At 48.4% G+C, this 24,573-nt stretch overlaps 1 protein-coding gene across 2 annotated transcripts in view; it reads right to left on the bottom strand.

The window, feature by feature from the left end:
* DNAH7 (dynein axonemal heavy chain 7) overlaps positions 1 to 24,573 on the bottom strand; it is a 1,967,826-nt gene that overhangs the window by 1,064,585 nt on the left and 878,668 nt on the right. For both annotated transcript variants that reach the window (XM_085648764.1, XM_085648765.1), the window contains exon 38: positions 20,959 to 21,085. In XM_085648764.1, the coding sequence (XP_085504890.1) occupies positions 20,959 to 21,085 (127 nt within the window). The remainder of the gene's footprint in view (positions 1 to 20,958; positions 21,086 to 24,573) is intronic.

Raw genomic sequence — 24,573 nt, 5'->3', positions numbered from 1 at the left:
GGAAAGCTGTGGCGGTGTTGCCAATCAGCAGACCAAGCAGCTGGTAAGAGCAAAAGACAATGGGAGGCAAAGGCACCACAAGACGACCAGAAGGGCACGAGACCTCACCCGTGTGGAAACAGGATGGAATAACGGCACTAAGCCACAATCTCAGAACGGAAGAGAGAGTTCATAATGAGGGAAAGAAGAAGAATTACTCCCAGAGCCCTACTGCCGCTAAGTTGTCACCAACCAAGATCCAGAGGACAACATGGAGTGACAGAACCCGAGCCTACCCGGCGGGCCTACGCAAGGGAGGCCGGACAAGCAGCAGAGGGCAAGAAGCAGGGACTGAGCAACGTCCCAGAAGCGCAGGCGTGAAAACACTAGACATGCCAAGTGCAATACTCAGTCACAAGAAAGCAACAGGGTCGACAGCAACCCACTGAAGCACACCAAGGCGGACCACAATGAGGAACATGCAGACCACAATGAGGAACATGCACGTAGCAGACAGTTACAGAGACAAAGCAAGTGGCGTGGCTAAGACGATTAAGGGACTGCCCAACAAGGCAACTTGAAGGCCAAGGGGAAGAACGCACCCAAAGAGAGACAGAGAGGCAGGGCGCAGCACCCGGGATGACCTCCAGAAGAGGAACTGTCCCGCAAGCATACCAGACCTAAATAAGGGTGAAACCTGAGGAAAAAAGACACATCCGAAGGGTGTGTCATCCGAGTCACCGAAGGTGCCTATAGGAACCATGAAAAAGTGCACGCAGAGCCGCGGAGAACAAACTCAGAGCGCCGGAACCACCACCTCCTTGGGAGGAGAAAAGAACCCCACACAGAAGAGAGGGACTGTATAGTACATGAACGGGACATACAAGACCCCCAAGAAGAAGAGCATCCAGAAGAGGAGGCTCACCCCGGAGAGTGGAACCAATGGGAACCCTTGTTGCCGAAGCAGCATGAAAAGGCACCGAAGTGTACTATAAAACATGCCAAAGAAGAAAACCGCCGTGTAGAACAATGGCAAACCTGAGCACAAGGCACCCAACTGCTCCCCGAAAAGCAGGTATATAGGACAGGTGGTCATCAGCATGCAGGTATATATAGAAAGGGCGAGCCACGAGACCAACGCAGCTGCGGGCGCTATAGCAGGAACCCGCTGAATGCACCGGCGGCAGGGTGGCAGCCTCGGAAGAAGAGTGCTGAAACACACTGAAAAAAGACGTCCCACGGGACAATGGCTGAAGAACATTCAGCGGCAAAGTAAAACCCTCTAGAAGAGGAGTATGAAACACACACAAGGCGCAAGCAGGGCGGAACCTGTGGCCTGTGGGAGGCAGTGCCAGAAGGCACAACACGGAAAACCACCCTAAACGGTAAGAAAAGGATGCCAGGGGATGGAAGGAGCCCAAAGAGACCTCCATACCCGCCTGGCGCAGAGCAGAGCTACACAATAGCATACAGATACCCCACCTGGGGTATATCACGCCCCAAAAGAGAAAAGAAACAAAAAAAACAAGGGGAACACCTCGTAGGGTAATCCACAGTCAGAGGTCAAGACACGAACAACCTGTAGAACACCACCACATTCAGCTTACTGTCAGCCTAAAAACGCACAGTCCAACTTGTGGACGCGGAATGAAAGGAAGGAGGGGTAACCACCCCAGGGTAGGATGACCTGAGACCTGCCAAGTACAAGCCTATGGGGGGGGGGATGAAAGCCTGCAAGTCGGCGTGGGTATTAAAGAAAAGGACCCCATCAAAAGGCAGGTCAACAAGGCGCTCCCGAATATTCTCTGGGAAGATGTCATCCCGCAACCAAGCATGGCGGCGTAGTGCAACAGAACCGGCCATAGCCCGGCCTAAGGAGTCTGAGGTATCCAGGGCCGACTGGATAGTAAATTCTGCCAGGTCACGTCTGTCGCGGATATGATGGGGGTGGTCCGTACGAGTGCCCTCAGAGGTCAAAGAGATAAGAGACTCGGCAGAGTCCCAAAGGTCAAAAGTAGCCCGAGCCAACACACACACTGTATTGAGGGAGCGAAGAGCCGCGCTAGTGGAGGCGAAAATATTATGACCCCACGACTCCAGCCATGTAGACTCCCGGGAGGAAGGAAGTAACAGCAGAGGCAAGGAAGGAAAGGCAGCTGAAAGTCCGGATGAACAAACAAGCAAACAGGATCGTTCGGGGCAGGGCGGTGGCGGCGCATGATGGAACGAGACACCGGATCACCCAACGCCGGCCGAGCCCAGGTCCCCAGAAGGGCATCATATAGGGAGGCTTCGAAAGGCAAAAGCGGCTCTACATTCCCCGAACCGTGGTGGAGAACATCCAACAGGGGCTCAACAGGCAGGGAAACTGAAGGGGGCTGCATATGCAGAATGCGGGTGGCCATAGAAACAACCCTCACAAAGGCCACACCAGCCTTGGTAGCCTTCCGAGGAGGGGACAGTAACTCATCTGTGGGCGAGGGCTGTAAGCTGAGCCACCCACTCCAAGGGGATTGTCCGACGAAAGGAGGAGCAGACCAATGTCCAAAGGGAGGAAGCCCCATGGACGAATGAGGGTCCTGAAGGGGCTCTTGAGGAGGCGGAGAGGCAAGGACGGATCCGGCGTTGACGAACGTCGGGGTGACACTGAACTGTCCCCGGAGGCCTCCGATGAGGAGTCGATGATTCGGTGCCGACCTCCCAGAGAGGAGTTAACGACCTGGCGGCGAGGCAGCACCAAGGCGTCCTTGGCCGTCGCCGACTCAACCTCGTCCAGCGCCGACTCGGCCTCAACCACAACAGGCTCCAGCTCCGAAGTAAGGAGTGGAGCCGGAGCTGGGGAGGCAAGTCTACGGCGCCGGACCGGCTCCAACTCGGCCTCAACCACAATAGACTCCGGTTCCGGAGTAAGGAACGGAGCCAGAGCCAGGGAGGCAAGTCTACGGTGCCAGACCGGTGCCGGCTTGGCCTCCAAAAAGGCAGCCGCCTGTCTGGAGGGCCGATGGGGATTCGTAGACGAGCTGCGAGTATCAGCGACCACCTGCGATGCCACAGGGAGCCCCACTGGACTATGCGACACATTAGGGGTGCTATGGACCGAAGAGGGGGACCCAGCCGGGCTGCGCCCTGACAACGCCATACCTCCATCACCTGAGGCAAGATGCTCAGTCTGCGCTGGGGCGAACCCACCGGTGAGTCCACTGGAGACCCCACACGCAACAGGGGTCCGAGGACGCCCCAGGGAGAGGAGGGGACCCAAGGGAGGCCTGCAAGGCTGTGGCATAAGCTGCCATCTGGGTCCGAGTCGCCCCCGCGCCAGGAAATGGCGGATAGGAGAGGGCTGACTCTTGGGGGGCGCACGTTCGGAGAAGTCCAGGAACTAGTGACCCCTACAACAGGAGGAAGGGAGGTCGATGACCTTAGTGACAGGCGCCAGGACTTACCAGAGACGGGCAAGCGATGCACATGGGAACCAGATGGCGACCGACGTCGCAAACGGAACCCTCTGCTACCGGGACCTGCCGCTGAAGAGGAGGCCAGGGGCCGTGACAACTCTGACCGGGACAGGTGAGCCAAAAGTAGCTTCATCCGGCGCTCCCGCCGGGACTTCGGCTTGAGTTGTTGGCAGGCGTCGCAATCCGTCGAGTCGTGGTGTTCGCCCAGGCACCACATGCAGATAAGGTGTGGGTCCGTCGCGTAAATTTGCCGCCAAGAGGAGGCACACGTCTTAAAGCCCGAAGGCATCGCACACTGTTCCAGACGCAAACAGCGTCAAAAGGGCCTGCTTACTCCGGATCCGTGTTGCACGCGGAAAAGAAGGACTCTGACGTCAGCGCGCCGGGAGGGACATGTATGACTTCACTGACGTCACATCCGTGGATGACGTCAGGGCGGGGTCTTGTGGTGACATCCCCCGGCATGCAAAGGTGCTGCAAAAAAAAATTCCGGTTCCAGTCTGACGCCTGGGGATAATTCTAAGGTAAGGAATCTGCAACTAGATGTTTCTATCAGATCTGGCGCTTCATAGAGATATCACTTTCCAGGATGATGCTGGGGTTGTGGGCGTGATTGCTGGGGGTGGGTAAGGGTCCGAGTACTGTGGGCCACCATGTGTCGTCCAATGGGGAGGTGTTCCTCTGAAAGTTGAGAACTTCCGTATTGTCTATGTTCAGCTTAAGGCAGTTGGCTCTCATCCAGTCGGCGATGTTAGTCATGGTGTACTGAAAGTTGGATCTGGTGGTGGCGGTGTCTTCCGTGAGAGAAAGGATAAGCTGGGTGTCATCCTCATATGAGATGATGTTTAGGGGACTCCACAGATCATACTCTTTGGTTCGGAGGTGATGGGCTGAAGGCAGACTGTCTGTGTGTGCCCTGGGAGGAAGGAGGTAATCCATTTGAGAGCATTTCTACTACGGTGTTGAAGGCCACTGAGCAATCGAGGAGGATAAGGGTTGCTGTATCGCCCCGGTCGAGGATGGATCTGATGTTGTCGGTTACTGCTATCAAGGCAGTCTTGGTACTGTTGTTGGAGCGGAAGCCGGACTGGGTGACGTCGAGTAGGTGGTTTCCTTCCAGGTAGTCTATGAGCTGGCAGTTGATGGTTTTCTCCAGGACCTTGGCCGGGAAGGGGAGCAGCACGACAGGCGGTAGTTCTTGAACTTGGCTGGGTCAGCGGAGAGTTTCTTCAGGAGGGGTTTGACTTCTGCATGTTTCCAGGCATCAGGAAAGGTGGCAGCGGTGATGAAAGTGTTGAGGATGTTGGTGGGTGCGCTGGGGAATTACTTCTGTCCTTGGGTGAAGGCGTGGTGGGGTCTGTTAGTGTTCTGGAGTGAATGGAAGACATGATAGCTGTAATGATTGGCGTGGTGAGTGGTTTCCAATCTGTGAGGTAGCTGCAGGAATTGTCAGTGTATGTCAGGAGGTGGTTGAGGTCTGTTGGTTGCAAGTCAAAGTTGCTGTAGATGTCTGTTGTCTTGATGTGGAAGTAGTCCGCTAGGGAATCTCAAAGGGCTTGGGAAGGGTGGATCATGCTCTCTTTGGCAGATCTGAAGGAGAATTCTCTGATGATGCTAAAGAGTTCCCCTGTGTGATTGGCACTAGCCTTAATGCAGGTGGTTAGGGCGTCCTTTTTTACTTCCTTGAGGTGGCGGTGGTATTTTCTGAGGACAGATTTGAAGGTGGTAAGGTCTGAGGGGTTCCTGCTGGATCGCCATCGTCTTGCCAGTCGTTTACATTCATGTTTGAAGGCCCGCAGTTCGGGGGTGAACCAGGTGACATGTTTACTGAGTCTGCTGGTGCCGGTCATTTTCATGGATGCAATTGTATCGGCACAGTTGGAAATCTAGTTGGAGAAGCTTTGGATGGCTAGCTCGAGTATGCTTGTGGTGTGGGTGCTGGTGGTGTTGAGGGTCTCGGGTATATTGTTCCATCTGCGGTGGGCAGGGGGTGTGGCAGTGGGTGTCATGAGCCTACGATAGTGAAGTGGCCGATGCTATGGTCTGTCCAAGTGAGTTCAGTGAATTTCCTACATAAACAAATGGAATCGACTGCAGATATCACTAGCTGGAAGAATAGGTATAATGAAAATGATAATTCTTCTACAGCTGCTATAACGCTTACAAATTGTACCCCTTCCACTTACTCATAATTTTGTTTCAGATGGTGCGAAAAGCTTGGGTGGGCAGAACTCCCAGAATGAACTGGAAGATGATGCAACTACCCTATGAGCAAGGGGGACTCTCACCACTAAACTTTATAGTTTACTCCCTCATAGCACAGGCGCAATATAAGCACCACTGGTTTCATATCACAAGACAAGTACCGCACTATGAGATGGAAAGAGGCCTGGCAGCTCCCTGTCCACTGAAGACAGTGCTCCTCAGGACCTTCACTAGATGCAGGGAAGAAATACACACAGTGGACTGCATAATCAGAGCTTGTTTGAAACTAGCTGTTATTACTGGCACAGACAAGATATACTACCCTGGGTTCCCCTCGAAGAATAATCCACAATTACAGGTCACTAGTAAACTGGCTGCCTAGAAATAACGGATAAACAGGAAGCTCTGTACTATGGGAGATCTGTATAAGCAGGGCTCTTTGCTTACACTGCAAGACTATAAGGAACAGGACCCTTTCAATGTATTAGATGTTTACTTATACCAACGTTTATCCCAATCGATTAGAGAGTCCGATTCAGGGCACCCTGCTGAACCCACCTTCTGGAAAATGCTGATACTTGTGATATCCTGTGCCTCCCCGACCTGACTGAGATCTCTTATGTATGCTACAGCGATGCAGACTATGCCTGGTACAGAGCTATAGCATAAGGCCCAAGTTGAAATACAGGGGAAGAAGAAGGTAATGTTACATGGACATATTGCTGCACCCAAACCCAAGAAATTCAGCTAACGGTAGACACCGACTTGTGCACTATAAATACCTATATCATGTATACAATGCATCACTCAGCCTATTCAGGAAAGGGTTGGAGGCAGATCCTAGACGCTGGCGATGCCGGGCCCCTGATGCAGATTTTCTGAATCTAGTGTGGGCATGCCTGGCAATAAACCAAGACTGGGAAAAGATCTATAAGAAAGTGAATACCATGGTGGAAGACCAAATACAGAAAACACTGTTAATAGCACTAATGGGTTATGTTCAAGATATATCTAAACAATTCAGGAAATTCATGGCAATAGCGCTACTGTTGGCTAAGTGAAGAGTGTGGGGTCAGGGGCAGAACTCCCAAGAGAAATTACTGGGTGTAGTGAATGAGCCACTTTTGTGGTCTGGCACCCTATGATGACCCTCAACCACCACCATTTTGTATTGACTTAAGTGTGTTATGTTACCCTAGCCTTAATGTAGGATGGGTTTGCATATGCCTGCTTCTCTTCTGTCCTGTAATCTTGCTGTCTTTTAGTAAAATAGTCTTGCCAAGAATAGGAGGTGTGGGATTTCGAGGTGCACACATGTGCTCAATGTTGGATACTGAGGGATTAAGTGTATATTGTTATTTGGGTTACGTGAATTATGATTTTGACCTATTGGCTTTCATGTGGTCTAATGTCATTCTGATTTCTGACTTTACCTTGCTTTATGGCAGTGCTGACTATTGCCTTTGACATGGTTTCATGTCATCCTAGCTTTTCTGATTCCATCTTGCTTTGGGCCTTTGTGTGCATGGCTTAACTAACTCCATTTTCATGCTGAAGCCATTTTCTGTGCCTGCACGAAGCTGCAAAGTGGGGAGGGCATGTTTGCTCTTCTCCTGTTTTTCATACTTTACTGACTGGAGAGAACTGGTTCTTATCAGAGGAATGTACATGGTCTGTCTCGGAGCCATAGCAAAGGCCTGATCAACCGATGCGGTGGCCTTGGAGCAGGCTGGTACGGGCTCTCATGAGAACGAGGGGGCGAGGCTTGCTAGAAGCTTTGTTGTGTTTGAATTTGTATTAAAAAGGGGAGCCTACACTGGCCTGGTGGATGTTCACGCCGTGGAGAAGACGTGTTGTCACGGAAGAGTGGAGGCTGGTGTCACCTCTGAGCTTCACCCGGTTCAAGCAATGGACTCCCCTTGAGCGAAGTTGGGTGAAATGATGGAGCAGTAGGTGAGGTGTCTCTGCTACTAACTGTCTCTTGATTCTTTACTGATTCTCTCCTTTCCTTCTTATTTTCTGATTCTTATATCCATACATATATATTTCTATATATATATATATATTTGCTTTGATTGTGTATTTCAATCGGTTATTTGATATGTGAGAGTCTGCCATGATCAATATATATTCGGCCTGCCCGTGATTGAAGTATTGTGTTAATAAATTTATATATTCCATATGTTTGAATTCGTCTTTTCCTTGAAGCAGGAGGTGTGGACTCTTCTTGGCCAAGTATTCTGTTGTAGAAGGATGGGTGAATTCCCTTCTAGCAGGTAATTGTGTTATAGGAAGTTGTTCTACTCCTGGCAAGTGATGTGTAAAATATATCTCGCTATAGAGAAGTGTTGTGTGTGTTACCTTGGTCTAGAGGAGACTCATATGTTATAATGTTTTCTTGCCTTGCCTTTGGGGGAGTGTTGAAAGTTTGCCCACCTTAGGAAGTGCTGTGTATATGTTATATTCCATAAGTTTGGAACTGATATTCTCTCCCTGGGAAAGTGATAGTACATACCTCGGTCCAGGGAAGATCTGAGCATTACACTGGGTGCAGAACCTAGTCTGGTGTAATACGCAATCTGAGAATTATGGCATGCTGCTAGTGATAAGGTCTCGCCCCAGAGAAATATGAGGGCCTCTAAGACACTATTTGCCCCACAACGATGAAAACAGGGCTGCAGACAATGAATAGATGCTAACCGCTGGTATCCTTGCCAGTCTACGTAACAAATATGTCTGCGATATTACTAGATAGACTTGCTCGTTGTACAAACATACCCACGATGCGTATTTCTGATGGCCTAAATGATAATATCGATGTTATACTGAAGAAGATACATGGGGGCGTGGCCAAGATGGTGGCGAGCACGGATGCTCTTTGTTAAGCTCCGTGCCTGGCCTGCCGCAATATCCTGCATATTACCGCAGAGAGAGGATTGTCCGGAGCCCAAAGCACAGCAAAGTACCCTTATCATCTGGGGATCCTCGTGAGTGACTTGGAGGAAGGCGAGACCCGTTGATTCAGGGGCTGCGCTGCGTTTGTCATTACGGCGGTTCTCAGCCACGGCTGCGGCGATCGGCTCCTTCGGAAAGTTGGGGAGGTAAGGAGGGACGTTGCTGGAGGCAGAGCGGATGGAGACGCTTGGCCCCCCCGGAGTCCGGTGATCCTGTGCGCGCCTCCGGGGCTGGGACCTCCCCTGGGCGCCGTAAGCCTGCAGCGGGAGCAGTCTGTGTCACACATAGGCCCGGGCTGGTGCAGTGTGCCGTTTTTCCCCTTCCATGTCACAGCCTTGCAGATTCAGTAGTTGTGGGACTAGGGTGCACCTGCCTGCTTCCGCACCAAGATCGGACTTGCTATGTGGCTGGATTCCCTCCCTCCCCTTTCGCCGTGTCACCCACATTCTATGTTTAGTGTTGTGCCCTGGGGAGCACAAGGGGGAAGCACTGTGGCTCAGGACAAGCCTTGCAGCACTCAGAAGCTCCCGGACGACCACCGACCCCGTGGGCAACATAGGAAACATCGCTGAGACGACTGGAGTTGGGGAGCCCTGTGCTGCATGACGCCATATTCCTTTGTGGAGCCATCCCGGGCGCCCTGACATCTACCATAAGGAGTGCAGCATGTGATGCACTGCTTAGAGGCTCCTGGGGCGTCCCCTGTCCCCATAAGTGGCATAGGGAACATCGCTGAGGCGTCTGGAGATGAGGGGCCCTGCGCAACGCCATATTGGTTTGTGGAGACATCCTGGGTGTCCTGACACCTACCACGAAGAGTGGCAGCCACTAGATAGCACGCATATACATTTTTGCTTGTTATATCTCTACGACCTCTCTTGCCATAACCACTCACGTTACTATGTGGCCACCAGCCCTCACAGGCACTGACACCGCCACATAGACTCTTTCACCTCTCGTCGCCTGTTTAACCATTTACAGGTTTATCTTTCGCATTACTATGCTACTTAACATATATTCCACCATTAACCATTCTTTTCTTTAGAAACACCTACCAAAAATAGGTATACTTTCACTTTGTACTCATCCACTTCTTTCACTTTTATTATATCTCTTCGGTTAGACCGACACCATCACTACGTAGCCTCCTTTATGGTTACTGCCAACAAGACATTGGTATGTTTCGATTGACATTTTTTCATCAGCATACCGAACTTGTGCTGGCACTGCCACCACAGTACCGACAGACCACACAGTATATACGGATTCATCCGTTTATCCCTCAGCGACTAGCAGATCCTCCTACGGTACGCGTCTATCTACGTGCCTAACTGCACGTTCCTCGACTTTCCCCGCGGTTTTTACTCTTCATATAAACCACGTCCCCGCTACTCGCCAGATCATACTTTGCATCAGAGCGGACGGCTGCTCTACACTTACTCATACAGGTAGGCCCATATACCGGCTCTGCCCACGGGGAACGTCCTTTAACTTTTCTATGCGCATCCATTAGTGTCATTAGACCTCTCTGTCATTTTTCTCTCCTTTCCCTACATTCTCCATGTTTAACTCCTCTCTTGCCTCCTCATGGCCTTTAACCTTCTTTCACTCTCGGCATCGTCACGGGCAATTATTTACCCATATACGGTAACTGTCTATTTTTCTGGCTCCATTGCTCTCTACCTGCGTCTCTGCCTTCTCGAACTCCCTCCCCTCCTTCACCATCACGACTCACCGCGCATGTTATAGATCTACTACGCACACTCCTCACATATTTACGCCTTCCATATATATCGCCTTGCAGTGTCTTTTCTTTTGCTTGTTTTGTAACTTTGACGCCTACTGCACAGAGATGCCCCTTGTTTTTATCCTGCTTCTGGAGACATCCAACAGCCGGCGGTTTCCACCACACATACTTGCCGCCAATCTTTGCTGTCTACTTTACATAGATACCTCCTGTCTCATCGTGTCTCTTTGAGACATCGGACACCGGGCGGCCTCCTCCCTTTGCGCATGCCGCCCATTACGCTAATTCTCATGCAATGTTCAATGTCCTGCATAATCATACAGGTCCTGATTTGGTCATTTTCATTCGCTTTGGCTACTGGCCATACCCTTACGGCCCAACAGCATTTCTACTCACATTACTAGGCCACACTACTTGCGCCCCTACCGGCTGCCTCTCTCCGTCAAACAACATAATTTTTCTCGGGAATCCATACCTGACCCTCTTACTTTAATGCTTTTGGGTCCTGATTGCGCCACATCTAACTGCACATTGCGCTTTACACGCATATCACTAACCATCCCTCTTATACCTTCACGTATAGCACTCGGGACCCATCACGACCAGCCTCGGCCTTTTGCCATACCATTTCTTATCACCACACGGTCTTTTCCCTTTCTCTTTCTTTTTACTCATTTATTCATTCACTTATTTCTCTCCTGCTACTCCGTGCGCTTCTATTCTGTGCACCATGGCAACAAACATATCCCACCATTAGGCCCATCAGCTACTTTCTGACCAAGGCTTCCAGCTCACTTAGGACACCTCATGGTTTTAAAACCCTGATCTCACACTGCATGGCGTTTTTCTCATCACGCGGCTCTCTACTGCATAACCAACAACACTACAATAATATGATGTTCTTTTTCACCAGATTCTGCAGCGTACTAGCCCTTATCAAGGAGGCACATGCAGCTGATCATGTTCATTTTGACCACCACTCTGATGCCATAAATAATTTTGGTATGTACCACATCTATTACTAAGCACACAATATGCATAAACCAGCTTCTCACATTTCCGTTTCAAGCCACACATGTTATCCCGTATCGAGCAAATGGGTGGGTTACTGAGGTTAGGGACACGCCCTCTAGCCTACCTACATCTTTCCTCTTTTTTCAAGGTACATTTAGTGGGAATAAACATGACACTTTGTTTTAATAAATTTTTGATATACAGTATAAAGAACGTACATATTATCCTTGCTAGAACTGTAAAGAAACTGTATGTATCTATGCAGCTTCTCTCCCTGCCTCCACACCTCCAAATGTACCATGCTTATAATATATATCATGCCTATATAATGTAGCTTTACTTTTTCACTGTCAGGCATGTATGCAGCATCACCGGTTTCAGGCTCCTTAAGTTACTCACCTACCACACCAACTATGTATTCCTCCCTCCTCTCTGACCACCACCCATACTCAACCCCACCCTCACCGCTTCCCGTTTTCCATACTCACCTCTATGTCACCGCAGTTTTGTGCCATGTATTTTGCACTTTGTACATACCTGTCTGTTTACACACATTTATGTATTCTATATTGTAATTTACAGCCCTGAAGAAGTTCATTGCTATGAACGAAACGCGCTGGCTGTTATTTTCTACCTATTGATCTTCACAATAAAAGATTGTCTAAAGGACAATTTCCAAAAGACTGTGATACTTATTGGAAACCACTCCCTTAACACCCAATAGGTGGTGCACCACTCCTACTACTTTGGGCTCAGTATCTCTCTGCTTTGCAGTTAGCACCAAACAACAGCTGGTGCTGGAGTAGTCTGTGCACACTAAAACTATTTGACGACTCACGATCACATTAAGGGAACACTACAGGTGTAGTGCGGTCATTGTGTCCGCCATTGTCCGCCTCTGCAATCCACTAGATAGCACGCACCAGCCCGCCACGTAAAGGGCGCCACCTATGTGGTTGTTGTTACTAGGTCCTGCCGGTTGTCTACTATGCAATGGGAAAGCCGCATTCAGACAAAACCCAACCCTCACAAGCCGAAACAACAATCTCAGTGGCAACAAGGTGCACCTACTAACAAAGCCCCGTCAGATCACTCATATCGCTTCGATGAGTTGATGGCTGCAATACTCGACATAAAAACTACGCTAGGACCCAAAATCGACACACTATGCGTAGAAATGGGATTTTTGAGGGACGCCCACAAAAAACTTAAAGTAAGAGTGGAGGAATCTGAATCGGCGTTGGTGACCCTGCGCCCCACAGTATCCGCAGCTACACATCAACTGTAAGCCCTGCAACAGGAGGTGGAATACTTAGCGGGCTGAGTCGATGACCAAGAAGGTCGTTCCTGCAGGAATATTGTACGCATCGTGGGGCTGTCGGAACGAGTTGAGGGACCAGCCATGGACCTGTATCTGGAACAATGGTTCTCAAAAGAAATCCTACAAGGCAAGACCTCGACATTCTTCTCCATTGAAAGGGCGCATAGGGTGCCGGGGGGCCCTCCGCGCCCAGGGAATCCGCCACAACCAATAGTGGCAAGACTGTTTAATTACAGGGACAGAGATTACATCCTGCAAGTGACTATATCTAGGGGTCCCAGGCAGGTGGAGAACGCAGCTGTGCATATATATCCGGATTATACCCTGGCTGTACAACGTAGGAGATCTTCGTATACAGAGGTTAAGCAATGCCTGAGAGAGCACCAGATCCAATACGCATTGCAATATCCAGCCAAGTTGCGTATCAACCATAAAGACTCCACCATATATTGCTCTACCCCAGAAAAAGCTTGGTCTTGGTTGGACTGAACAGGCCTGGAGCACTCTCCGCCCACTGTAAAGGCAGATCCACGACCAGCCTGAAAACTAGTAGGTGCAAATAGAAGGCGAGGGCAGAACAAGATACAATGGCCAACCATGAAACAGGGGGCAGCCGAGCGAGCACAGGCTATAAGTCCAGCAGAACATCTTAGTAATGCTGTGGTTTCAAATAGAACTTATTCAGACTCGGAAGACGGACAGAACCGCCTGGTATCCCTAACAGATTCACAGCTTGCTGAGCTATAGGAGAAGGTCCGGAGATGACCCCACAGACTGCAAATGAGGTGGGGTGATTTCCTGAAGTGCACAGACTCTTGGGGATGAGATCTTATATCTAACTGGTGAATGGTGGACAGACGGGCCAGGTCCCCTGCATACCTTTTTTTTTAAAAGTATTATTAGTATGTGGTACAATGTATAAATGTTGGTTTGGGGGGCTCCACTGTTCGGATTTATATTGATTCCTTTCTCAAACAGGGGGGACTGAGCTAAGTGATATCTTAGCGCAGGTTGATTATTAGATGGCAGCAAAGGCCAGGCTGGAACAGAATTTAGCTGCGCCCCCACAGAACGTTTAGTAGCTGAGATAGCTACTGTTTCACAATTAGTTTGATGGCATTAAAGTGCACGTGGCCAATTGCCCGTTTGCAAGCCGGCCTGGGGTGGGGAGTTTGGGGAATGTTATTTTTGATAAGTGCGATCTCTACTCTTTATTTTGAGGGGCTCATAATGCATATGTGAAACAGGGTGGGCGGCGGGGTGGTCGAGGGTGGGGTCGGTGGGTGGGTGTGCAGGATGGCTGTGGGGGAATGCAGGTGTGGGGCTCCTGCTGTTTTCTGCGTATCAGGGATCAAATGGCAAATAGCAAGTACACACATGTAACCTGGAATGTGCGTGGCAGGTTGCGTCAAAAGACACAAAATATATCAGTATTTGCGCTCATATAAAATAGCAATACTGCTGCTACAGGAGACGCATCTCACAGCACAAACATTGGCCTCTCTGCGTAAGCGTTGGAGGGGCACCTCCTATTCAGGTTATGTCAGAGGCTCCCTTATATGGGTAGTGCCAGGAATTCCGTTGAAATTGGAACGCACCCGCATTGATCCGCAGGATCGGTAAGTGGTGTTGGAGGGCCTGCTGGACGGTTCCCCACTTCCACTGGTCTCTCAGTATGCCCCAAAAACTGGGCAGGCGCAGTTCCTGCGGTCACTCACGCCATCCTTGCTGTCTGACCCTACAGCATCAACACTATGGGGTGGGGACTATAACTGCACATATGATCTCGATCTGGATCGTTCACGGCCAACACTCCTGGGTGCACAATCCATTCCAATATCAAGACACCTGAGGGAATGGGTAGACCACATGCAACTACGGGATGCATGGCGTAGTCAACACCCTGGAACGTGCTTATATTCCCATTACTCCACGCTGCATGATCTTCACACGCAGATTGATTCAGTGTATTGCTCGGTTGATGCCTTAGCTAGGGTAGCACACTCAGAATATTTGACACAAGCATTATCCGATCACAATCCAGTGCAGCTGCGCATTTCATGGGGCGCTCAGAGGGCTAGGATCCCGACATGATGTCTCCCTGTGGCCGCACTCAGAGACACGACCATCACACAGGCGATCACCACATATTTTCAGGAAAATGCAGGAATGACTTCAAACAGAGGCATAGAATGGGACGCGTTTAAAGTGGTCACTAGGGGGCAGGCCATCAAGACGACATATGGCTCACGCATGGCGCTTTTGACGGACTTGCAAAGACATGAGGGGGAGATTCAAAGATGTGAAGGCTTGGCGCCCACAGACCTCCAAGTGGTTCCTCTGTTGGCTGGGGCGCGCCTGGCATACAAGGAGACCTCCGACTGCCTGAGTGCACTAGATTACAAACATTACATAGCCCAGAAACATGCAGAGGGTGACAAAGCAGGCAAAATGCAAGCTTGGCTCTTAAAATCTGACATTTCCCAAGCCCCCATCACTGCGATATACAACAACGAAGCGGTGCTAGTAAAGACACAGGTGGCAATAAATGATTCTTTTTACAAATACTAAGCAGCGCTATACAGAGCACCTGTAGCAGATAATCTCCCTCACATTTGTAGTTTCTTAACACCAGTGCAGCTCCCACAGGTTAAAAAACCTCATCATGATTCTTTGAAGGAACCTATTACAGCGGATGAAATACTAGATGCCATTAAACATTGAGCGATGGGTAAGTCCCCGGTACTGACGCCTGGCCCTCGAAGAAGTACATCTACACCGAACAACTAGTGCCCCAGTTATTGAACATGTATGAGGACGCGTATGAAAGGGGATAGCTCCCAGCTTCATTGCGTGAGGCACTATTGGTGGTACTGCCCAAACCTGGACGAGATCCGCTTCAAATGGCGTCATATCGGCCCTTGTTGCTACTGAATGCTGATTATAAAATACTCAGAAAAGTGCTGGCCAATAGGCTTATGGAAATGGCATCCCTTTTGATAAATTGGGGAGAAATACTGGATTGAACTTGCGCCATCTATTCAGGCTGCTGGACTGGGCCCGTACCGAAACTGACAACCCCTGGCTAGCAGCACTGGATATCGAAAAGGCGTTGACACCCTATGGTGGCAATACCTGATGGAAGTGCTAAGCAAATTTGTCATTGGTCCTAAGTATTTACGCTAGGTGCGTATATTGTATACAAACCCGCAGGCACAAATACAGACAGGGCGGGACATATCTCCGCAATTTATAATTGAACGCGGTACCAGACAGGGCTGCCCCTTATCGCCTATCTTGTTCGCATTCGCTATGGAGCCCTTAGCGTACAAGCTTTGCCAGAGAGTGAATGGGGGTATGGCAGTGCCGGACTTTGAGTGGTACTATTTGGCAGCACAACTGCAGTGGCTCACGCAGGCTGTGGCTCGAGAGTTTCGGGGCCCGGATGGCCCAGAGGGTCATTGGATCCCACGTTATATCTTATCCTTCATAGTGCTCCAGCAGCAGATGCTGACTTGAACCGCTCACTGCTGAGGAGCGGACACTGAGGATGTGCTGGAACCGGAGCCAGCGTCGGGCTGGATTCACCCGCCCGTATGCCCCGGATATACCGCTGGGTATGTGCACAGCCTTCCTGCTTGGTGGGGATGGGATGGCACTGGCTACCTGGGAGGACCTGGGAGTACAAGTGCTAGGAGACCTCTACGAAAACGAAACCTTGTTGTCATTCCAGGCCCTACAGCACAGATATGACCTCCCGCGAGGGGATTATTTGCTGCACTCAGCGCTTGTTTCAGCCATCCAACGCTATTGGGGGATGGGATTGTCGGAGCTGCGAACCTCAATGGCGTGCCAATATGTGGTAATGGATGCAGGGACCTTTAAGGCTATTACGTGCCTCTACAGGCGTATGTTGACGAAGACCCTGGAACCATTGCGAGCGTTGCAGGGGAAGTGGGAAGTGGAAAGTGGACCTTGGCAGGGAAATTCCTGAGAAGACATGGGTTCAGTTGGTTAGAAGGGCCTGGAAGAGCACGAGTAATGCCAGGTTTCAATTGGTAAATTTTTATGTCCTGCATAAAGCGTATCTGACACCAGCTAAGCTTAATCAATATTTCGAGGCAGCGGCCGCTCAGTGTCCGCGGTGTGGTTTGGAAGGGGCTGACTTCCAGCGTATGATGTGGGGATGTAAGAGCTTGGGAACATATTGGGAGGAAGTGCTGGAACTATTATGTAGTATAACTGACCGTACATTAGATCTAGAACTGGGTACTTGTTTACTGCACTGGTTCCCGCATACCGCTAAAACGAAAGTGACCAGTAAATTACTCGACCTGGGCCTCATCTTAGCCAAGAGGGAGCTCACAATGCATTGGAAGTCAGAGAGGGGGCCTAGTGTGGGGAGATGGCGGGCGGAATTACTCAAGTGGGCGCGGAGTGAAAGTACTCTTAGGTTGCAACAAGCCCTACGTACTAAGAACGAAAAGGCACAGGAGGCGGCGAGGGCGTTAGTTGCAATACTGCAGGCTCCAGAAACAGACTCGGAGGAGGGGTCAATCTTAGAGGATCGGGGGGATCCAACTGACACATTGGCGCAAGAAGACTGAAACAATACAGGAACAATGTGGCGAATGGTAATCTCTTAGGGCCATCTATCTCCTGTACCACATTTGTGTTGTTCAATACTGTTACCGAACTAACTTCAGATACACTTTATTGGTCATAGTGCAGGTTCTACAGGCACATTGGCAGCGGGGGGAGGGTTGAGGGTGGAGGGTATTGAGGGAAGCAGCTTGAGATATACTGTATTATCGACAATCTATTGTTCTTATATTGCTGCCTCTATCATTGGTTGTTTTAAATAAATAAAACAAATAAAAAACATTTTTTTTAAAAAGCTTTGCCAGAGTGTTGGACTGGGGTATCCATATGGATAGGCACTGGCACATAATTTTGTTATATGCAGATGACGCACTGGTGTATTTACGAGGACATAATGCTGTGTTACACGACTTAATGGTGCTCCTGGATGCCCATGCTATGGCCTCAGGCCTTTAACTGTCCAAAGTCTGTAGTATTCCCCGTGAAAGTGGTCCCACTGGAGCAGAGGCAGGATATTCCCCAAAACCCACTGAAGTGAGCATTCGACTGATTTAAATATCTGGGGGTGCAGGTTTATCATTCCGGTGTGGACATCGTGGAAGGGAACCTGGGTAGGGCGGTATCCAGAGCACATGCAGCATTGCCATTCTGGTGCAGAGTTCCCTTGTCTTCTATGGGCCGAGTGGCCATAGCTAAAATGCTTTTGCTCCCGAGGCTCCTTTAATTTTTTGCGGTCCTCCCGCATAAGTTACCGAGGTCTATGTTTAAGGATCTGGAGTCGCTCCTTGTTACCTTGATATGGGGAGGCTCAAGGTCAAGAGTGGCACTCCACAAATTATACCTTCCACTCACAAAAGGGGGACTGAGAGCTCCAAATTACGAGTACTATTACGCTGCCGCACAACTTCAATGGCCAATGAGGTGGCTAGCAAGCGCCCATAGAGCAGAGCTGTCCAGCTGGGCAATACTATTACGACGCACAGCAATAATAGAATGGCTGTCGGGCTGCAGAGGAAGCAGGGAAACCTATTAATGACTGCAGCTAGATGTATCTGGCTCGATATGTGACACCCAGGGGCCAGACAATGCCGTATGTGCCTATGCTCCCGCTTGAGATTCTACAAGGCTCATTTACTCGCCATGACCGACTGGAGCTGGAGGCATGGGCAGCGGTGGGGTTGGACACCTGGGGCAACTTATTCACGAATGAACAGTTACAGAGCCTAGATGGGCTGATAGAGAGCTTTGGTGTTGCGCAGGGCACTTTTCTGCTTTACGCCCTATTAGCACGACAGTTCCTACGAACGTGGGGGGAACGCGGAAAAGGAACCGGACATGCCACGGGTGCTGCAGACTTTGCTCACACATGGAAGGGGCAGACATGCGGTGATTGTGGTATACAGTTCTCTTAACCCTGATGCTACTTCCTTGTTGGCGCCCCTTCGGGCATACTGGGACTGTGAGTTGGCAGTCACCATAACTAATAAACAGGGGACGCCATGCCTAGGATATCCCAAACTAAGATCCACAAATGCCAGACTGAAATATACACAGTTTAATTTCTGACATCACACATATTTAACCTCTCACAGACTAGCCCGTATGTACCCCACGTCAGTTGACATATGCCCTCGCTGTTCTGAGTCGGATGCAATGTTCCTCCATATGGTCTGGACATGCTCTGGCCTGCGTGCTTATTGGAGCGAGGTCGCGACAACATTGGGGGGTGCAACTGATGCACTAATACCGGTACAGGGGCTGCATTTTCTACTTAACATCACCAAGCGTAATGCTAGGTGGAAACATCTTAACACATTTTTGGACCTAGCGCTGGTGCTAGCGAAAAGGAGAATAGCCATGTCGTGGAAATCGAGCGCTGCACCCGAGGTGCATAGCTGGATGCTAGATCTCCACAAGGCATTGGTGGCAGAACACACAACACAAACACTGATGGTACACGCTAACACTTCCCAAACTAACCCCATGCATTGGCAAGAATACTTGCCCTTTGTGGAGAGCAGATTGAATAAATCCTGTCCCATGAGGGGCTGAGGTGATCTTTTATCCTTGGCTTCGGTGGCAGAGGGATGATACACTGCTGTGCATGGGCTGGACCCTTCCCTGGCTGGGGCCTAACCTAAATAGATGGGCCCTCCGACCGCTGTGGGCAGACGGGAGAGTGTTGCCTGCGGGCCTCTGGCTCCTCCCGCGCTCCCCCCCTTCGCTACACCCGTCAACTTTAATAAATATACACACGTGCAGATGCCCTAGCATACACACGTCCTGCATCACTATGTCCACATGGAGCATTAGAGATTGCATAGTTTTCTGTTTTCTTGTTCTTTGTTAATAGCGCACTAGTTGGTGTGAAAATATGGGGACAAAGTAAGTCTGTTATTTTATTTGTTAAGCACATTGTGGATAATATACAAGGATCGTTACAGAGAATTTGTTTCTACACCTGTTACCAGAATGCAATGTTACCTGGTTCCCCACCGAGTGTCAAGATGGTAAATGTCACAGCATAATATTGTATATTACAGATGATAACTTGTCATATGCTTAAATTATGAAAAGCCAATAAAGACAATTAAAATACTGGAGAAGATACATGTGTCAAATAACTTGAACCAATGTACTTTATACTGAGTTTTGTTATATGATGACACCGTAAATAAATGAAAAATCTAAAAAGAAATAGGACTAGAAACAACTACACAGTCCCCATGAGGTCAGGGCTGTAGTTTTTCATTAGGCAATCCCCCTGGTTACACTCCCTCCTTGCTTATAGCAGTTGTGGTTATTCCCAAATCACTATAGGCAACATCCAGGCTAAGCCATACTAGAAGGTTGAGTCTCAAGAGCCTACAATAACTCTATGTGTCAGTGTTCCAGTGCTGCAGAGCTAATTAGCAGTAAGTTCCCCCGATTCTCTCCTGGTGAAGACAGCAGCCTATCACCACTGTGAGGGTAGCACTTTGGGCATCCTTTCCAATCCAACATGACCGCAACCCGTGAGACAAGCTTATGTCATGGCGTGCATGTATGATCCATGCTTGCCTATGACAACAAAAATCAGCATTAGAGATGCAGATATCAGCACAATTGGGCACTCGGGCAGGAGTGTAAGTCAATTATAATGTAGAAGATGTTTCCATCCGAGACAAAAAGTCAGCAAAGGAAGAAAGAAGGAGGAAGAGAGCTGGAAAATCACTGGCAAAAGGAGAAAGAATTTATTAAAAGGAACCTACAAGAGTGAGATTTAGGTCCAGTGATAGTATATTGATGGATGAGAGAGGTATGAGTTGAAATCAAGTCTAGACACCATTGGGATTTGGCAACTACAACATTCAAAAGTGGAGCCAGATGGCATCTGAAAAGTGTTTTGGTCCCTGTTCTTATTGTTTTACAAGTTAAGCAATGGCAAGATGTGTACTAAGACGATTTTTACAGAGTTTATTTTGAGTCAAGATGGAAATTTAGCTTTTGCTGAATTTCAGCAACATTACGATGATCTTTATAACTTGATGACTATCCTTTCTCCTGCAAAGCACAACATTTGTGGCAAGGCCAATTTGAATAATGCTTTGCTAAAGTGTCAACATTTATTTTACTAAATACCTTTTTACAGCATTCACCCATGATAACCCTAAATACCAAATTTATATACCACCACTTACCTTATTGTCAGATGCCAAGTTAGGATTCTGGAGAAAATTGTGTACATAGAATTATCATCAAATTCATTAATCGTGACAGTATTAAAATGTCGTAGGAATCGAGGTGTAACCGGGTTTCTGCCACCACCTACAGGGTAAAAATGTAAATCATTGGAGGAAAACACAAATATAGAATTGTCCTGGAAAATGGAGGAAAGTTCAAATTTACCTGTTATTTGTGTGTTATTACAAGGGGATGACACAAAATATCTAGTCTTGTACCAAAGTAATTTACACAATCTGATCCACAAATAAATTCAATAACCTACCGATAATTTCTGCTTAGTTTGAAAGATGCAGTTAAGTTTCAATGAATTTTCCTGCATTTTTCCTCTCATCAGACAATGAATTATCTACAAAAGTTCCATTTCTGATACTCTCCTCTTTAGCTCTAGTTAAGGACAAGGACCATATTTTCCAAGGTGCAGCACCATCAAATGAACTGTCTGGGTGAAGTGCCTCAGATGAGCCCAGAGTAGAAATACTGGCAAATCCCCTCTCCCTTCAGCTTTCAGAATTTTTTATGTTCCAGACAGCAAATGTGGATGGATCAGAACAACTTTGTAGAAAATAACACATTATACATCAGATATGTCATTTGGTCTTGAGGCAGCTGAAAGTTCTTCAGCAAATAGTTCCAGGTTCGTCTTACAGCTTGGAGCCAGTGCTTGTGATTAGGAGCTGATCTTTTCCCCCCAATACATGGCTACCCGACTTTTGGCCAGTAATAACACTACTGCTATAAATGTGCGTATCCCCCATTTCAAATTTGGAATCAGGCCTAACATGTACACATGTGGGTTACCTTGTATATCCTTTGACTGTATAGATCTCAGGTCTTAAAACACAGTTTCCCAAAAGTCCCTAATCAACACACATTCCCATTCCTGATGTACAAAATCTGCTCCTTCCCTCTCACACCGCTGACATAAATCATTGACTTTTAGACCATTTAATTAGTGTTTTATACAGCGCGAACGTGACCCGTGAGAGCATTAGAGCGCTTTACACGGATAAAACATTGTATACAAGTATGAAATAGTCATAGAAAAAAACCCATAAGTAGTAGTAGAAGGAGGTGAAACATTTGGGGAATAACAGGGTGTATACAATTTTCAGATCAATATGCAGAGAAATCCAGCAAATACATTTGTGGAAGTACAAGGTCAGTTCAAGGTTGATAGCAGCCACTCAGTCCATACTGTAGCTGCAACAAAAATAAGCAAAGCCACTGAGCGGTGTGTGCAATGCATGATTTATGGGAGAAACTTGCCCATTAGGAAGGTTTTGGCTTACTTTTTAAATATTGACAGAGAGGGAATTTTTCTGATGAAAGACGGCAGCGAGTTCCAGATTCTGAAAGCACAATTGTACGTTTTTTTCCTTTCGGAAGCGGGGTGACTGGAGCACAAAGTCTCTGGCCGACCTGGAGCTTCTGGCTCCTCCAGAAACCATGAGTTTCTGGGCAAGATATGCTGGGGATTTTGTGTGTATTGCTACATGCCAGTTTGAGTTGGATTCTGACTTCAAGAGGAAGCCAGATCAGCTCCTTCAGATGTGGTGAGCCTGTTAAGAGTCTGGCAGCGGTGATGAGGCAAGCTTTTATGGGGGCCGTGGCGATCTTGGGTAGGCTTGAAAGGGTTGAGCATCCGTATTTGTTTCTGGAGATAACTAATGCCTGGACTGCCATTTTTTGGTCTGATGCATCAAGGAAAGATTTTAATTTCCTCAGGTAGCTCAGGTGAAATCTGACAGTTTTAGCCATCGAGTTGAGGTGGTCTCACATATTCAGGTTGCTGTCTAGGATTATTCTGAAAGATTTGGCAGATTCCACTATGGTCAGTGTGCAGTTTAGTGCTGTGATGGACTTGGTCCATTCCTGGATGCCAGTGTTACTTTTAGGGGGGGGGGGAGATTAGCAGGAACTCAGTTTTTAGTGCATTCATTTTAAGCTGGTTGCAGGCGAGCCATTGAACAGTCAGCTTTAGGGCCTCATTCAAAGAGTAGATCTCCTCTAGAGATGAGATTTTGATGTAGATCTGGGTATCATCGGCATACTTGTGGAAGGAGATGTTGGCAGTACGTAGTAATTCAGCTAACAGTTCAAGGTAGAGATGGAAGAGGGTTGGGGAAATAGATGATCCTTGGGGGACTCCGATCATTATCAGGAAAGGAACAGATAGATTACTGTTGACTAAGAATCTCTGGGTGTGGTTCCGGAGGAAGGATCTAAAGCATTCGAGAATGGTTCCCCTTACTCCCATCCTGAATTTGAGGCGTTCAAATCGTTTCTCTTAGTTGACTGTGTCGAATGCCGAGGATAAATCCAGTAGAATTAGGAGACATGTTTTGCCTTGGTCAAGGGCTTGGAGAGCATCATCAGGCCTGAACCCGGATATGAATTTGTCTAGCAGATTAAAGTTGGTGATGTGTTGGCTCTCTTGAAGTTGCACACATTTCTCCAGAGCTTTTGCTAGAAGTGGGATATTGTATATTGGTCTGAAATTGTCTGGATTAGCAGGACGCAAGGTGGGTTTTTTTAAGATGGGGACGACTTGACCGGCTTTTAGAGAGTCAGGTATGGACCCTTGTAGTAGGGAAGCGTTGATTAGTGTAGTCCAAATGCAAATAATAAATTGGGAGGCGATGGCCATGCAGCGGAAGGGGAGTGGGTCATTAAAGTGATTATTTGGAATTAAGGAGGATAGAATTTTCGAGATGGAATGGTTGTCATATAACTTGAAGTCGGACCAGTGTGCTTGGTTCTTGGGTGTTGTGTGGGGGGAAAGAGAGGAGAGATGGGACCCAGCAGGAAGAGGTTGGATGTTGGTGGCGGAATGAAGTTATTTTCCTAGGGAGGTAATTGTTTTTGTGTAAAGAAAGAGGAGAACTCCTCATAGGTAATTAGGGACTGTGAGGTTTCTTTGGAAGTTTTAGCCAGTTTGTTAGATTGGTGTTTGACCAATTCAAAGAGCTTACGAGGTCTGTTCTTAGCGTCTTCCAGATCCGTTCTAAAGAACTCTTGTTTTGATTTGAGGATGTTCTTGTTATAAGCATTTCTGGTCTGTTGGAGAAGTTTTAGTTGGGAGACTGAGGGGTGCTGCCTCCAGGTTCTTTCTGTTAGCCGGAGGGTTCTCCTTTCATTGTTGAGGGATCCGTTGAACAAGGGGTTTTTGTTTTTAACTTTGGATCTTTTTAGCTTTAGCGGGGCAAGATCATCAACAATGTCAGACATAGTTGAGTTGTAGTGTTCTATAAGGTCGTTGACCTTTGTGGGATTTGGGAAGGAGGAGGTCAGTCTCGCAACGTGCAGCCAGCTTTTCGAGATCTAGGCTCTTTGTGTCCCGGAGCCAGAGTTTCGGTTTCACAGGTTGCGCTGGCCTTGTCTTGTGAGTGCCAGGCAATAGGAAGGTAATAGCGTGGTGGTCAGACCAGTCGCATGGATCTATTGAGTTAAGCCTGACCGCCATTGCCTTAGCAATGATCCAATCCAGCGTGGTGCCTTTCGTGTGAGTTGGTAATGTGCAGGCTTGAGTAAGTAAATGGTCACCAAGGAAGTCTTTGAGGGCATTAACC

The sequence above is a fragment of the Triturus cristatus genome, chromosome 3_2 (assembly GCF_964204655.1).
Source record: "Triturus cristatus chromosome 3_2, aTriCri1.1, whole genome shotgun sequence".
In the NCBI taxonomy this organism is placed as follows: Eukaryota; Metazoa; Chordata; class Amphibia; order Caudata; family Salamandridae; genus Triturus; species Triturus cristatus.
Note: the sequence above shows the minus strand (reverse complement) of the source record. Positions and strands in the feature narration are given on the sequence as shown.